At 47.5% G+C, this 14,444-nt stretch overlaps 1 protein-coding gene across 5 annotated transcripts in view; it reads right to left on the bottom strand.

The window, feature by feature from the left end:
- Positions 1-14,444, bottom strand: part of RD3 (RD3 regulator of GUCY2D) — a 35,377-nt gene that overhangs the window by 15,920 nt on the left and 5,013 nt on the right. The window contains exon 1 of one of the 5 annotated variants that reach the window (XM_068168739.1): positions 3,177-3,264. The exons of 1 other annotated variant lie outside the window; for it this stretch is intronic. Coding sequence is in view for 1 of the 4 variants with exons in the window: in XM_068168737.1 (XP_068024838.1) it covers positions 2,858-2,868 (11 nt within the window). In the remaining 3 variants the exon portion in view is untranslated. Of the gene's footprint in view, positions 1-2,448; positions 2,556-2,857; positions 3,127-3,165; positions 3,265-14,444 lie in introns of those variants that run through there. 3 more of the 5 variants (XM_068168740.1, XM_068168737.1, XM_068168738.1) reach the window with 3 other exon arrangements.

The raw sequence follows: 14,444 nt of genomic DNA, 5'->3' as shown, positions 1-14,444 counted from the left end.
AGCTGACAGCTCTCAAAGCATCACGCAGCCTTCTGGCTGCCTGCACTGATGGCTTCAGTTTTGTAATCCCACCGTCCTGACTTGCCCCTGGATCCTGCACACGTTGGCTCCACTCACCACTGCTCATCCTTAATAAAGGATGAAGATCCCTCAGACCTTTTCCTTGGTCTTATGTATTGTGTACTGCATAGGTGAGCCCCCACTGCTCATTATTAAGGATGAAGATCCCTCAGACCTTTTCCTTGGTCTTGTGTATTGTGTACTGCATAGGTGAGCCCCGCTAGCAAGAGCGAGCAGCATGACATACCGTGGTAAATGATGTCTGTCTCATGTTGCTTTTCAGCTTCAGTGGCAGCAGCACTTTATAAAAAGCTTTTTACAGTCACCTGACCATTTGAGCCTTCACCCAATAAAGCTGAGCCAGCCCTTCTCTATTTTGCCATCCAGGGTTTAGCTTACCGCCACTGCCTGCAGCAGCGCTAGGGGTAGGTCAGTATCAAGCAGTATAACTGTGAAGCTAAGGGGGGTAACAACAGCTGGCAGGGCACTCAAGAGCTGGTCCATTACAAGATGAGCAGAAGGGGGAATTTAGTGGTCAGAACTGGGAAGAAAGGAAGAAGATCAAGGCTTCAGCTTGACCTGCTCCGGCTTTCACATGGTCCTGGGCGGTTCTTACTACCTTGCAGGTCTCTCTCAAAGCAAGTAGTTCATCATGGAGAAACCAGTTTGACCTAGCACTAGTACTGCAGAAGGCAATCCACTCCTAAAATATTTTGGGTGCCCTGTCTGAGCAAGACCCAAGAACCTGAGCTGTGCCCCTTCCCAAAGCTGTCATGCAGCACTAGTAGCAGGCAGATTTGGTCTTGATAGACGGCTACCACCAGCTTGAGTAGGGCCTCCACTTGCCTGTTATACATTACCTGAAGAATCTGCTTTCACATGAGAGGTGCATAAAGTAAGGCAAGCACCTCACCTGCAGTTACAGCGGCCTGTTCTCGAATCCCATGCGAGAATATCACACACTCTGACAGCTTGTGCTGGTTGTTCCTAAGGGAGCCTTGTTTCTAGGAGATTATTTCCTTCCCCAGCTACCTGAAAGAGCTTCATGATCTACAGTAGATCTGCATTAACAGAAGAGAGGTTTTCCTTTCTTGAACAAAGAGCTGTGTTGATTAACTCCAGACACAGAGCCAGTGCAGAGATCTTAAAGCACGAGTGAAGGAAGAATCCAACAGCCTAGACCCCTGGTAGTGGCTGGGGGTCCCTACAGAAGGTAATATTTGACTTCTCTGCTAAAGGGAAAGGGTGGGTGTCACTCAAACCTGCTTATGAAGCAGAGTAGGATTTTAGTTTGTCTGCTTATCAGAGCAAGTGAGCTCCATCTGCTGAGAAACAGGACTATTTTCATACCAAATTCCAACCACAAACACACGAGCATATACAATTTGTACTGAACCTATACCTAAACCTCCTGAAGCCAGGAATATGTTACTAGAGGGGCAGTAATGTCACAAGCTGGAGTTTCTAATACTCCCATTCATTATTGATACTTCAATCTACACATTGTATAAAGCAAGTCCTTAAAACTTAGATCCAAAAGCATAGTTTGCACGTTGTCAAGTGCACTGGTTTTTCAGTTCATACACTGCAGCATAGACCAGACTAAACACTCTGAAAATGAGATGTGCACCCAGGCTGATGCCTGCTTTTATGCATCATAAGGTGAGAATACAACCTCTGCTCAGTACTGACCCTTGCTTACACTCTCTATTAGAAAGAATACTCACTGGGCATCACCAAAATCTCAATTCACTGCAGAACTATGTGGGAGATTTGCTTTTACTAGACAATACTATGACCACTTTTAAAGTTTCTCCTTGTGACAGGGATTACTTAAAAATAGGCACTGCTTTGAAATTCACCCCCCAAAGAAGAATAGTGGGTTTACAGCTGCAAAACCTAGGTCTTTCTTTGCAGAGATCACGTACAGCAGAGAGTGATTGGCAGAGCTATGGAGACCTCATGCTTTTCTTCCTGTGATAGCTGTGTGACCCACCTACAGCAAATCCACAGAGAGCAGCCATAAAAGCAGTGAAGAGTGCTTCACTCTTCAATTCATGTGCTCGCATCTGGAGACGTGCAGTGCAGCGTATTCTCAGTCGTGCTGCCATAGCTTCAGCGCTATCTGACTGACCTCGGTGGTAGCACGCCGCGGTTACTGAACACTGCACTTTTGCACGGGAAACAGCATTGTGGGGGTCTAATCTGAGAGATCTCAAGCAAGAGCTGCATAAACCGTGCCTGCCTTCTCGCCTGCCTGCTCTTTACGTAACCGGTTTCCCCACGGTCATCCCTGCAGGCAGCCCCGCGGTGTTGTGCCCCAGCCCAGTCCGAGAAGGCTGTCGGAGCCCCCCGGCCCCCTTTACCTGCCCAGCCATCCCGCCTCACCTTTGGCGGCAGCGCTGCCGCTGCTTGCGCGCACAGATGGACCCAGAGTGAGCGGAGAGGGCACCAGGAAGGAAACCTCTCTCTAAACCGGCACAGCAAGCTTAAACCCACGCTAGGATATGGATTAGCGCTAGTGACGAGGGATAACAGCTGGGTTTACAGCAGCGCTTCGGAGCTGTTAGGGCTTCGGGTTTACAGCAGTGCTTCTGAGCTGTTAGGGCTTCGGGTTTACAGCAGCGCTTCCGAGCCGTTAGGGCTTCGGGTTTACAGCAGTGCTTCCGAGCTGTTGGGGCTCGGGCTGGGACCTCTACAGACCACAGCTGAGACCTGTCGGCTCAGGCAGACATCCGTTTAAAAATCCCTCCCAAACCTGAAAGTTCTGTGAGCTTTTCTGCTCTGCAGCAATTACCCTAAAGCCATGGGTTCGAACTTTCTGAAGTCGCCAGAGCGGGACCGTGGTTGGCTTCCCCTCGCCCCTCGCCTCCAGCTCCCAGCCGCCGCCCACTCCCGCTCCGCTCCTCACGGCTCTGCTCCGGCGCCCTCGGCGGAGTCTCTCGGACCGGGCAAGGATAACTGCGCCCGCGGCATAAACGGCTGGGAAACCCCAGTCGGAGATTCTTCTTGGCGAGGGCCAAGAAACACAGCGTTCCCCTCCGCTCGGCACCAATTCCGTCCCACCACGGCCACAGCTCCCCGCCCGCCTCCAGTAGCGCCCACCTCCGCCTTACCGCGGTCACCCGCTCCCGTCCCGCCACCGAAGGCGAAAGGAGCGAGCGGCCGCGATCCGCCTCAGTGCCGCCCCTTCGCCGAACTTAAACGGAGCCGCCGCTGGCCGCTCTACGCCGCAGCCGCCGTTGCCATAGCTACTTGCACTGAACGCCGGTGGGACGAGAATCAACGAGTGCCCCCTAGGCATCCGCCTTGCGCAGGGACCCGACCCCTCTGTAGGTTAAATTTGCACTGCTGAAAACCCGCGCAGTAGGTTTACAGAGTTGCCAGGATTAGAAGGGACCTTAAAGATCATCCAGTCCCAAACCCCCTGCTATGGGCAGGGACGCCTCACACTACAGCAGGTTGCTCACAGCCCCATCCAGCCTGGCCTTAAAAACTTCCAGGGATGTGGCTTTCCACCACCTCCCTGGGCAACCTGTGCCAGCATCTCACCACCCTCATGGGGAAGAACTTCATTTGTTTACAGCCAAGGTGTTCAGTTTTATGTACAGCTGTCCAAGGGGCTTTTGTCCCAAAAGTTACAGAGGTGTCACTGGGTTTCCTCGGGTTGGCACGGGAGCTGGAAAGGCATGCAGGAGGTGAGGAGGATGAGGAGAGGGAGAGCTGTGCTGTTAGAAAGGTGAAGGATGGGCAGTCTCAGAGGGAAATGAGAACATTGCAAGAAGTTGGTGCAGGCTCTGAGAGGGATGTATGTAGATTTTGGAAGTCTTGACAAGTACTTGTGTTTAGTGAGAGGTCACTGAGGAGGGTTGTATTTGTTAAGAGACCCAGTAGGATGACAAGAAGTGAAAACTGGCCTGGAGACTGCCTGAGAGATGAGTAATGACACGGGGACATGGACAGTGAGGTCCCCATGCCTCACAGGTCATCTCGTGCCACAGGATGGGGGCATGCTCCTAGTCCCAGCCACAGGCCATGGAAGTGACATGGCTCATCAGTCTATCTTTTCCTGCAGTGCAAGAATAGAATGGAATGGAATGGAATGGAATGGAATGGAATGGAATAGAATAGAATAGAATAGAATAGAATAGAATAGAATAGAATAGAATAGAATAGAATAGAATAGAATAGAATAGAATAGAATAGAATAGAATAGACCAGGTTGGAAAAGAACTTTGAGATCATCAAGTCCAACCTATCACCCAACACCATCTAATCAACTAAACCATGGCACCAAGCACCCCATCCACTCTCTTCCTAAACACCTCCATCACACATTCCAATGGCCAATCTCTCTTTCTATGAAGAACTTCTTCCAAACATCCAGCCTAAACCTCCCATGGCATAGCTTGAGACTGTTTCCTCTTGTTCTGGTGTTGGTTGCCTGGGAGAAGAGACCAACCCCCACCTGGCTACAGCCACCCTTCAGGTAGTTGTAGGCAGCAATAAACAGGGGTACGTTGTGCCTGGTTTGGTCCAGAAGGTTTTACAGGTTGTAATAGCTTAGATGCTCTGTGTCCTCTAATAGTGACCAGGCTAAGCAACCCCAGCTCCCTCAGCCTCTCCTCACAGGGCTGTGCTCCAGACCCCTCCCCAGCTTTGTTGCCCTTCTCTGAACACATTCCAGCAACTCAACATCTTTCCCAAACTGAGGGGGGTGGTGGTTCACAATGTGCAGAATTCATCACCTTCGTTTCCCCTTTCTCTTATGGGACAGCAAGCCAAAACGACCTGTCAAAAGAGGAACTGCATCCTCAAACACAAGACAGAAGTACAGCTGTTGCTTATCTGTCAGATTAAATGGAACTATGTAGGTGAGGGTGGACATCACAAAACTACTGCACTTAGTGTGAGTGCACAAATAGGGATACACCTTAAAATCCGTAAGGAAAAACGTGGCCATTTGTGCACATGAGCTGTCAAAAGGTGTAACCTTTAAGAAACCATGGAGGCTTCCTTAAAAAGGGGGGGGGGGGGGGGGGGGAAGGGGGTGAGGGAGAAAAAAGGCAATTGTAGACGTGTGGAAGGTAGGGACACTTTGCAAGGCCTAAGTGTGTTTGCCCTTCCAATTATAGGACAGGAGTGTGTTCATACTCTACCACTTTTCAAAGCATTCCTGAAGGTTTCCATAACAAGGCTTTTTAAATAAAGGTTTGAAGGATTGCATAGATACAAAGGCTCAGTGGTCCTCTGCTTTTGACCTCTGAAATGTATCATAGTATCATAGTATCATTCAGGGTTGGAAGGGACCACAAGGATCATCTAGTTCCAACCCCCCTGCCATGGGCAGGGACACCCCCACACTACATCAGCCTGGCCAGAGCCTCATCCAGCCTGGCCTTAAACACCTCCAGGGACAGGGCCTCAACCACCTCCCTGGACAACCCATTCCAGGATTTCACCACTCTCATGGTGAAGAACCTCCTCCTCACATCTAGCCTGAATCTCCCCACCTCCAGCTTCATTCCATTCCCCCTAGTCCTATCACTACCTGAGATCCTGAGCAGTCCCTCCCCAGCCTTCCCGTAGGCCCCCTTCAGATCCTGGAAGGCCACAGTTAGGTCACCTGGGAGCCTTCTCTTCTGCAGACTGAACAGCCCCAACTCCTTCAGTCTGTCCTCACAGGAGAGGTGCTCCAGCCCTTTGATCATCCTCCTGGCCCTTCTCTGGACACCTTCCAGCACCTCCACATCCCTCTTGGAATAGGGGCTCCAGAACTGGACACAGTACTCCAGGTGGGGTCTCACCAGGGCTGAGTAGAGGGGGAAATGTATGGATGATCTTTCCCGTGTGCTACTTCCATGACGGCAATTGCCCTCTTCAGGGTTTTAATGCCCAGTGTCATTGGCTAAACACCTACCAAATCCAAGCAGAGTCAAGCTGTGCCAGAGGGTTGCAGACAAACCTAGAGCACACAAGCCTAGAGCACAGAAACCACTTAAGGACGTGTGCCACCTAACCATATTTGTAAAGTCAGTCAAGACCCTGCTGCTGAGCCTCCATACATTAAGCTTCAAATTCTGACAACTTGGTACTTATGCTGTGCTTTTACACAGCTAGAGGACAGTGGCATTTCAGACCATGCACATGCAGAAATCATAACAGCAGCTGAAAAATGACAGGTTAAAAGATGCCCAGTGCAGTCTAAATGAAAATGTAGAAGTGTGGGGGGTTGTAATGTGTATTTTATTCTTAGATCAAATAATACAACCGGACTAACAGAGAGATTAGAAGCACTTTCTGCTCTAATTATTTGTGGAGGATTATCTGTCTGTCCTGATCTTCAGTTCCAGCCCAGCATACTTCCCAGATTGCAGAGGTTTATAACATTGTGGGTAGACTTTGCTCAACATGGGATTGTTGCACGTTAATTAAAAGTCATCTTACTTGGCTAAGCAGCATTCTATTTTCATCCATTAAACCTCATTTAAAAAGCCATCAACTCTGACTGATGCAGAACAAACCTCACTTGGAAAGGACTTAAGTCCCAGGTAAATGAGCTGTTACATTGTCAAAGGGCTGGATTCCTGGGGAATAGGATAGGATAGGATAGGATAGGATATAACGGAATAGAATAGAATAGAATAGAATAGAATAGAATAGAATAGAATAGAATAGAATAGAGGAATAGAATAGAACAGAATAGAATAGAATAGAATAGAATAGAATAGAATAGAATAGAATAGAATAGAATAGAGGAATAGAATAGAGGAATAGAATAGAATAGAATAGAATAGAATAGAATAGAATAGAATAGAATAGAATAGAATAGAATAGAACAGAATAGAACAGAAAAGAATAGAATAGACCAAGTTGGAAGAGGACTTTGAGATCATCAAGTCCAACCCATCTCCCAACACCATCTAATCAACTAAACCATGGCACCAAGCACCCCATCCAGTCTCTTCCTAAACACCTCCAGTGATGGTGACTCCACCACCTCCCTGGGCAGCACATTCCAATGGGCAATCACTCTCTTTATGAAGAATTTCTTCCTAGCATCCAGCCCAAACCTCCCCTGGCACAGCTTGAGACTGTGTCCTCTTGTTCTGGTGCTGTTTGCCTGGGAGAAGAGACCAACCCCTTTCTGGCTACAACCTCCCTTCAGGGAGTTGTAGAGAGCAATGAGGTCTCCCCTGAGTCTCCTCTTCTCCAGGCTAAGCAACCCCAGCTCCCTCAGCCTCTCCTCCCAGGGCTGTGCTCCAAACCCCTCCCCAGCTTTGTTGCCCTTCTCTGGACACCTTCCAGCAACTCAACATCTTTCCTAAACTGAGGGGCCCAGAATTGGACACAGGACTCAAGGTGTGGCCTGACCAGTGCTGAGTACAGGGCAGGATGACTTCCCTGCTCCTGCTGGCCACACTGTTCCTAATACAGGCCAGGATGCCTTTGGCCCTCTTGGCCGCCTGGGCAGCCACAGGGGGAACACTGACTTTTTAATTGACGTAAAACCTTGCTTAGGAATGTGCCACTCTCAGAGCTATTTGTTACATTTTTTGCAGTGCTTGTTTTCCCTCACAAAGCAGATTTTCATTCAGTGGTAAGATCTCCCTGTTATTTACATCAGATCCAATTCAGAAGGTTAAAAAAGTTGACTCAGGATCCTGGTAAATCAGGGAGGTACATGGATGTTGTATTCCAGGGCACAGGTTCATGTAGAAGAGATCTTTCTGGGGAAAACCTGTTGAAGAAGCAAGCAACAGAGCAGGGGGGAGTGCACTTCAAGTAGTTTTGCCTTCAGATAAGCATACTGTAATGCTCTTGCAAGAGCCTTTCTCCTGTCATGTTACACAAACTCCTCAGTAGGGTCTGATGGTGGTGTTTGGTGCCCCTCCCTCTTTTAGGAGAAGATGATGTCATGGGAAGCTACAATGCCAAGGCTGGAAAAAGGTTGGTTCAAATTAGTATTAGCTAGAGTAAACTAAGAACTTCAAGGAAAGAAAATCAGGCAAAAGCAGTGACTACAGGTAAAAGGTTTGTACTGTGGACAAATATATATTGTGGATGAGCATCCAAGCTAAACATTTCAAAGGACTCTAGGAAAGCAACAGAAGATGTTTGCTTCACTCCAGGGAGGTGGAATGAGTTACCAACTAGTAACACTGTCCTTAACATCAGTGGCACTAGGAAGTAAAATCTATGAGTAGTCCTTCTTTACTGCATGCATTGCACTCAGTGCCATCAGCTTAAAGGGCTTTATTCCTCCTGACACATTGGAGGCTGCATGTACAATAATCCTCAAGTACTGTGTCCAGTTCTGGGCCCCTCAGTTTAGGAAGGAGGTTGACATGTTGGAATGAGTCCAGAGAAGGGCATCGAAGTTGTTGAGGGGTTTGGAACACAGCCCTATGAGGAGAGGCTGAGGGAGCTGGGGTTGCTTAGCCTGGAGAAGAGGAGGCTCAGAGGTGGCCTTCTTGCTGTCTACAACTACCTGAAGGGAGGTTGTAGACAGGTGGGGGTTGGTCTCTTTTCCCAGGCAGCCAATACCAGAACAAGAGGACACAGTCTCAGGCTGCATCAGGGGAAGTTTAGGCTGGATGTTAGGAAGAAGCTCTATACAGAGGGAGTGATTGCCCATTGGAATGGGCCTGCCCAGGGAGGTGGTGGAGTCACCATCATTGGAGGTATTCAGGAGGAGACTTGATGGGGTGCTTGGTGCCATGGGTTAGTTGTTTAAGTGGGTTGGATTGGTTGATGGGTTGGATGCAATGATCGTGAAGGTCTCTTCCAACCTGGTTATTCTATTCTATTCTATTCTATTCTATTCTATTCTATTCTATTCTATTCTATTCTATTCTATTCTATTCTATTCTATTCTACTCTACTCTACTCTACTCTACTCTACTCTACTTCTATTCTATTCTATTCTATTCTATTCTATTCTATTCTATTCTATTCTATTCTATTCTATTCTATTCTACTCTACTCTACTCTACTCTACTCTACTCTACTCTATTCTACTCTACTCTACTCTATTCTATTCTATTAAGTATCTTTAGTCCTGATGCAGTGAGTGTAGTTTGCTACAGCCCTCAAAAACCCCTTTGTACTCATGGGCCGTACCCGGTAACCAAGCAGCCTTCCAGCCATGATATTCTTCCTGAACTATCCTGTAAGCTGGGGTTCAGTGTGCACTGCAATATCTGGCTGTAGTGGGTTGAGAGAGAAAAAGGTAGTTATTAAGAAAGAAGAATTTTAGTAGGCCTCTGTGCATCATAGGTAAGCAGCACCAGAAAACCTGATGTGTAGCCTCTCCCTTCTTGCCTTTCTGTTCAGCATTACACAGAAATGAAGTCATCTGTTTAATTGTTTAATCTTAACAGAGCAACTTAACCAAGCAACCTAGTTCTGTGTTTTTAAAACTAAGAGTGAAAATTACAAAGTGTCAGGAAATAGTCAGCAAAAAAAAACAGCAGGTCTAGAAAGGAAAGCTGAGCAGCAAAAAAGACAACACAGATGGTCATGATAAATTAATTTAAGACATTAGGCTGCAGGGGAGAGAGATGAAAAAAATTTTCTATGGAGCCTGTAAGCAGATGTCAAAAATACTTGTGATTATGTGCTTAATTACACTCTCCATGATTGCTTGATTCCTAATGTACCCTATGAAAAAAAAATGACAGCCTCCAAAGGACATTGTCAAGGTTGTTGGCTTTTAAAATGGTCAAATCTTAGAAGCTGATGTGCAAACTATAGTGTGGTGGTTGTTTCTTTTTAATCCAAAGCATGTAGAGAATCTAACTGTTGCTCTAGATAGTGTGAATTGCATCCCTGGAGCTGTATGGGATGGACTGTGCAAGAGAATGCTAACTTGATCAGATATGTTCCCCTCAGGAGAGAACAGTAGGAAGGAATACAGGGAGACCTAGAGAACTGCTTGGTGGATTTGAGACTGGAAGGCACAACAGAGGGAAGATCCCGGGGAGGCAGGAACTGAAAACTCAAACAAGTGCTGCTGGGGATCACGTTGTTTGTGTGTTGGCAGAGACAGAGAGAAGTCTGAAGTGTGCCAGAATGAAAGAGACCTCCAGAGATCATTAAGAAAAGGTGCAGGGTACAAAATCTGCACTGTCACTATGTCCTGGGTACAAAATCTCACTGTCACTATGTCCTGGGTACAAAATCGCACTGTCACTGTGTCCTGGGGACAAAATCTCACTGTCACTATGTCCTGGGTACAAAATCTCACTGTCACTATGTCCTGGGACAAAATTGCACTGTCACTATGTCCTGGGTACAAAATCTCACTGTCACTATGTCCTGAGACCTTAAAGCCTGCATCTCACAGCTGGGGTGGTAGGATCCTCCCTTTCCCATTGCCAACAACTGCTTAAGAATAACATTTTCTGGAAGGGTGGTGTTTCAGAGGAGTCACCCTATGGGCTTTTGGGTTAAACTCAAATTCCCTGGGATACCCACAGAATTTTTTCCTGAGTCCCCTCACTCCGTGCATGAAAAGCACAAGTATTTAAACAGGTTTCAACCCAGCCCCTTACGTGGCTCCACCAATCAGCCAAGCACTCAAACACTAGCCATAAGGCCAGCAGCACTGCTGGTTTGGCACAGCTGAAAGATAAAGCTGGCACACTTAACACTCAGCTGTGGGGAGGTTTTTCCCTTCAGGGAGCCTGCTCCCCTCTTTCCCCATTCTTTCTCCATGTTAGCCTGCAGATGGGTGGGAGCTGCCTGCTGCGGAAGCTGCAAGACCTGCTGTAGCTCAGATAGGCTGGGAAAAGTACAGTCACAAGAGTTTCCCATTCCTGCACCTGGTGGTTTTCAACAGGCTAAGTAAGTGTGTTGCTCTGCTGAGTTTGTATTTAAAGTCTGGAGAGCCTGAGTGTTGCAAGAGCGAGGGGAGGTTTGAGTCAGTGCTTGTGAGTCACGAACAAGTCACTAAAGAAGGATTGCAAGGGGAACTGCCAAACAGCAGCATCAGTTTGGTGGGGATTTTTTTTTAATATATATATATATATATATAGTCAAACTTGTCCTGTTTAAAATGTGAATTCTTAAGGTAAATCTGGAGATAAATGCCTTGACATAATTGCCACAGTTAAACGCCCATTTTCTAGAAGATCTGTGGCATTACCCACCCACAGACCTGCGTTTCTCTCAGTGTGGGAGGTCAACAGTTGAAAGTTTAATCCCACAAATGCTAAAATTTCTTCTAAATGCAGAACCTGTGATTTTAATTATTGTTTTTTTTAAATTTCATTTCAATTCAGCTGAAAAAATTGCTCTTCGTTTAAGGCCAGCCTCAAGCCACCCCATTCATCCAGCATCCAGCATTACACGGGCATCACCAGCGCATAAACCCAGTGCGTGGCACTGCAGAGCATCACTGGGGCAGCTGATAAATGCAGTGATTTAGCAAGAGCATGTTTTCAGTTTCTTAAGCAGACAGTGATCTGTGGAAGCAGATGCAGCTAGTAGATTGTATTCCCAACATGCAGAGAATGGGTTTAATCAGCAGAGGGGCCCTGTGCCCACGAACAAGCTGTAGCGTCTCACTGCAGCATGGTCCTGCACAGTACTGGAAGGTATCACAGTATCACAGTATCACTAAGGTTGGAAGAGACCTCAAAGATCATCAAGTCCAACCTGTCACCACAGACCTCATGACTAGACCATGGCACCAAGTGCCACATCCAATCCCCTCTTGAACACCTCCAGGGATGGTGACTCCACCACCTCCCTGGGCAGCACATTCCAATGGCGAATGACTCTCTCAGTGAAGAACTTTCTCGTCACCTCCAGCCTAAACTTCCCCTGGCACAGCCTGAGACTGTGTCCTCTTGTTCTGGTGCTGGTTGCCTGGGAGAAGAGACCAACCCCTTCCTGGCTACAACCACCTCTCAGGTAGTTGTAGAGAGCAATGAGGTCACCCCTGAGCCTCCTCTTCTCCAGGCTAAGCAACCCCAGCTCCCTCAGCCTCTCCTCACAGGGTTGTGCTCAAGGCCTCTCCCCAGCCTCATTACCCTTCTCTGGACACATTCAAGTGTCTCAATGCCCTCCCTAAACTGAGGGGCCCAGAACTGGACACAGGACTCAAGGTGTGGCCTAACCAGTGCTGAGTACAGGGCACAATGACTTCCCTGCTCCTGCTGGCCACACTATTCCTAATGCAGGCCAGGATGCCCTTGGCCTTCTTGGCCACCTTGGCACACTGCTGGCTCATGTTCAGGTGGCTGTCAATCAGCATCCCAGGTGCCTCTCTGTAACACTCAGAGGCTGTTGGGCAGAAGCTATCAGGATATATTTGAAGCAACACTGTCTCAGCCCAGATGCAAGTGTTTAACGCGGTGTTTATCTGCCACCCTACCTTTCTGTATGGCACAAATGCCTTTGAGCCGGCCAGCAAGATGTTCTACGTCACAGTTCTCAATGATTTGTTGATGAGAGCGTGCTCATTTTTCTTGCTGTTGCAGCAGTCAGCTTTCTGTTGTGATTCTAAATGGTTAAGCAAGCTGTATACTAGGAGGGATAATCTGCTGCAGTACGCCATGGCCTGATGCATGCACCTAGACTGGAGATTTAATTAAGCTTTAATCCCCAAGAAATCAGTGATCGCTCACAGGAGACAAAGGAGGGCTGTTTATAGCACAGTTGCTACACAACAGTTTACCATTTGAAGTTTATTTGCCCAAAGGTTTCAGAGGTTAACAACTTTTCCAACAACCTGCTTATGCAAAACAAAGTTTAAAACATCTGTATTTTCAATAAAGGGGCCAGGATTCGAGGGCAGTTCCAAACCTAGAAGTGAAACACTAAGGAGGGACCACCAATACAATGCTGACTTGTCTGCTGCTGTGCTGTGGAAGCCCAGGCTTTGCAGGTGGCCACTGCTGGTGGTGAAGCCTCCTCCCAGCAGTTGTAGCTGGTTTAGTGGCTGTCCTGTGCCTGGCAGCAACAGCATGAGTAGTGTCACCTCCCCAGTGGGGAAGGACTTTTGCTGGAGAAGCAAACAGGGAGTGGAAGGGAGCAGGGAGATCATATCACTGGCACTGTGGCAGAATGAAGTACAAGAAGGTCACCCCTGATGGATCCCAATCAGATCTGTTATTGAACCCACAATAACAGGGTCCTGTGGCCATCTTTGGCTACCAGCTGTACTTCACAAGTGTCACAGTAACAACATTTTTCTTCACATCTATCATAAGCTATTCACACAAATTAACCTAATCTGTCTTCCTCCTGTACCCAGTAGATGGGAAGAAAACTGCCACCTGTGAGCTCCTTTTGACCTTTGGGTCTTACTTTGCAGTACATTCCTGAATGAAACACAGATGTAAACCTTTGCCATTGCTTAACTTCATTCTGGGACACTTTCCCTTTTTTTCCAGAGGGCTTTAAACTCAGGTCTTCACTCCAGCTGCTTTCAGTCCTTTCTGGCATGAATAATGGAATGGCTCAGACTGGAAGGGACCTTAGAGGCCATCTACTCCAGCCTCCCTGGGACACCTCACAGCTAGAAGGTCGTTGCAAAATTACATGTTCTCCATACAGTACAGAGGGTAAATGTAATATTCTAGAGTGAGATTTTTAATGGCAAACCAACCATCACGTCCAAAGCAGAAAGTCCTATTGCCATTTATCTTTCCTTCCAGCCACTGTTAGATCATATCAGAAAGCAAACTGTCCTTTCCATGGTGGTGCCTGAAGTAGAGGCACAAATGTAGGGGATGCTGGCTCTACAGAGTGGGCTGCATTGCAGCACTGTCAGATCAACTCATCCTATTATAAAGCCCAGCAGCTGGCAGCCTATTCCTTGCAAAGTGGTGTGCCTTCCTCACTGCCCCCTGAGCTTGTGCACCATAGAGCTTGTGGTACCAGCTTCCCCTGCAGTTTTCCAGATCGTGCCTGCGTGTACTGGGATGAGAGAGAGAAGATAGAGCCAGAGAAATGAGCCTTGGCACTGCCTACTTTCCCTTGGCTCTCTGATGTTCCTTTATTGCCATCATAAAGTAACAGTCCTGATGCAGAGAAACACCAGCCTCATCCTCTTCTGTGCTTTTATGGGGACACTGCTACTCAGTTGCTCCACCTTTCTCTGCCTTGTGCTTTCATGTAAAGGCCTCCCAGTAACCAGGAGACAGATCAAAACGAGCTTGGAAACTGTGCAGAGTTGCTATATGAATGATTCTCTTTCGTCTTCAAAGCTCAGCCTGACATCATGTAGTGGTTTGAGCCTTAACTGGAGTTTAAGAGCTCAGATGGTAGCAAAAAAACCTGAGCATTCCTCCCCCCACCCCTGAAGAGACTGGAGGTAAATCTACCAAAAAATAACCTGGAGTCAGTTTGGAAGTAGGAGAAGTAAATGTCTT

Source organism: Melanerpes formicivorus, unplaced genomic scaffold (genome assembly GCF_026170545.1).
Source record: "Melanerpes formicivorus ecotype bairdi unplaced genomic scaffold, bMelFor1.0.p_v2 SCAF_157, whole genome shotgun sequence".
In the NCBI taxonomy this organism is placed as follows: Eukaryota; Metazoa; Chordata; class Aves; order Piciformes; family Picidae; genus Melanerpes; species Melanerpes formicivorus.
This window is presented reverse-complemented; position numbering and strand designations above follow the sequence as displayed.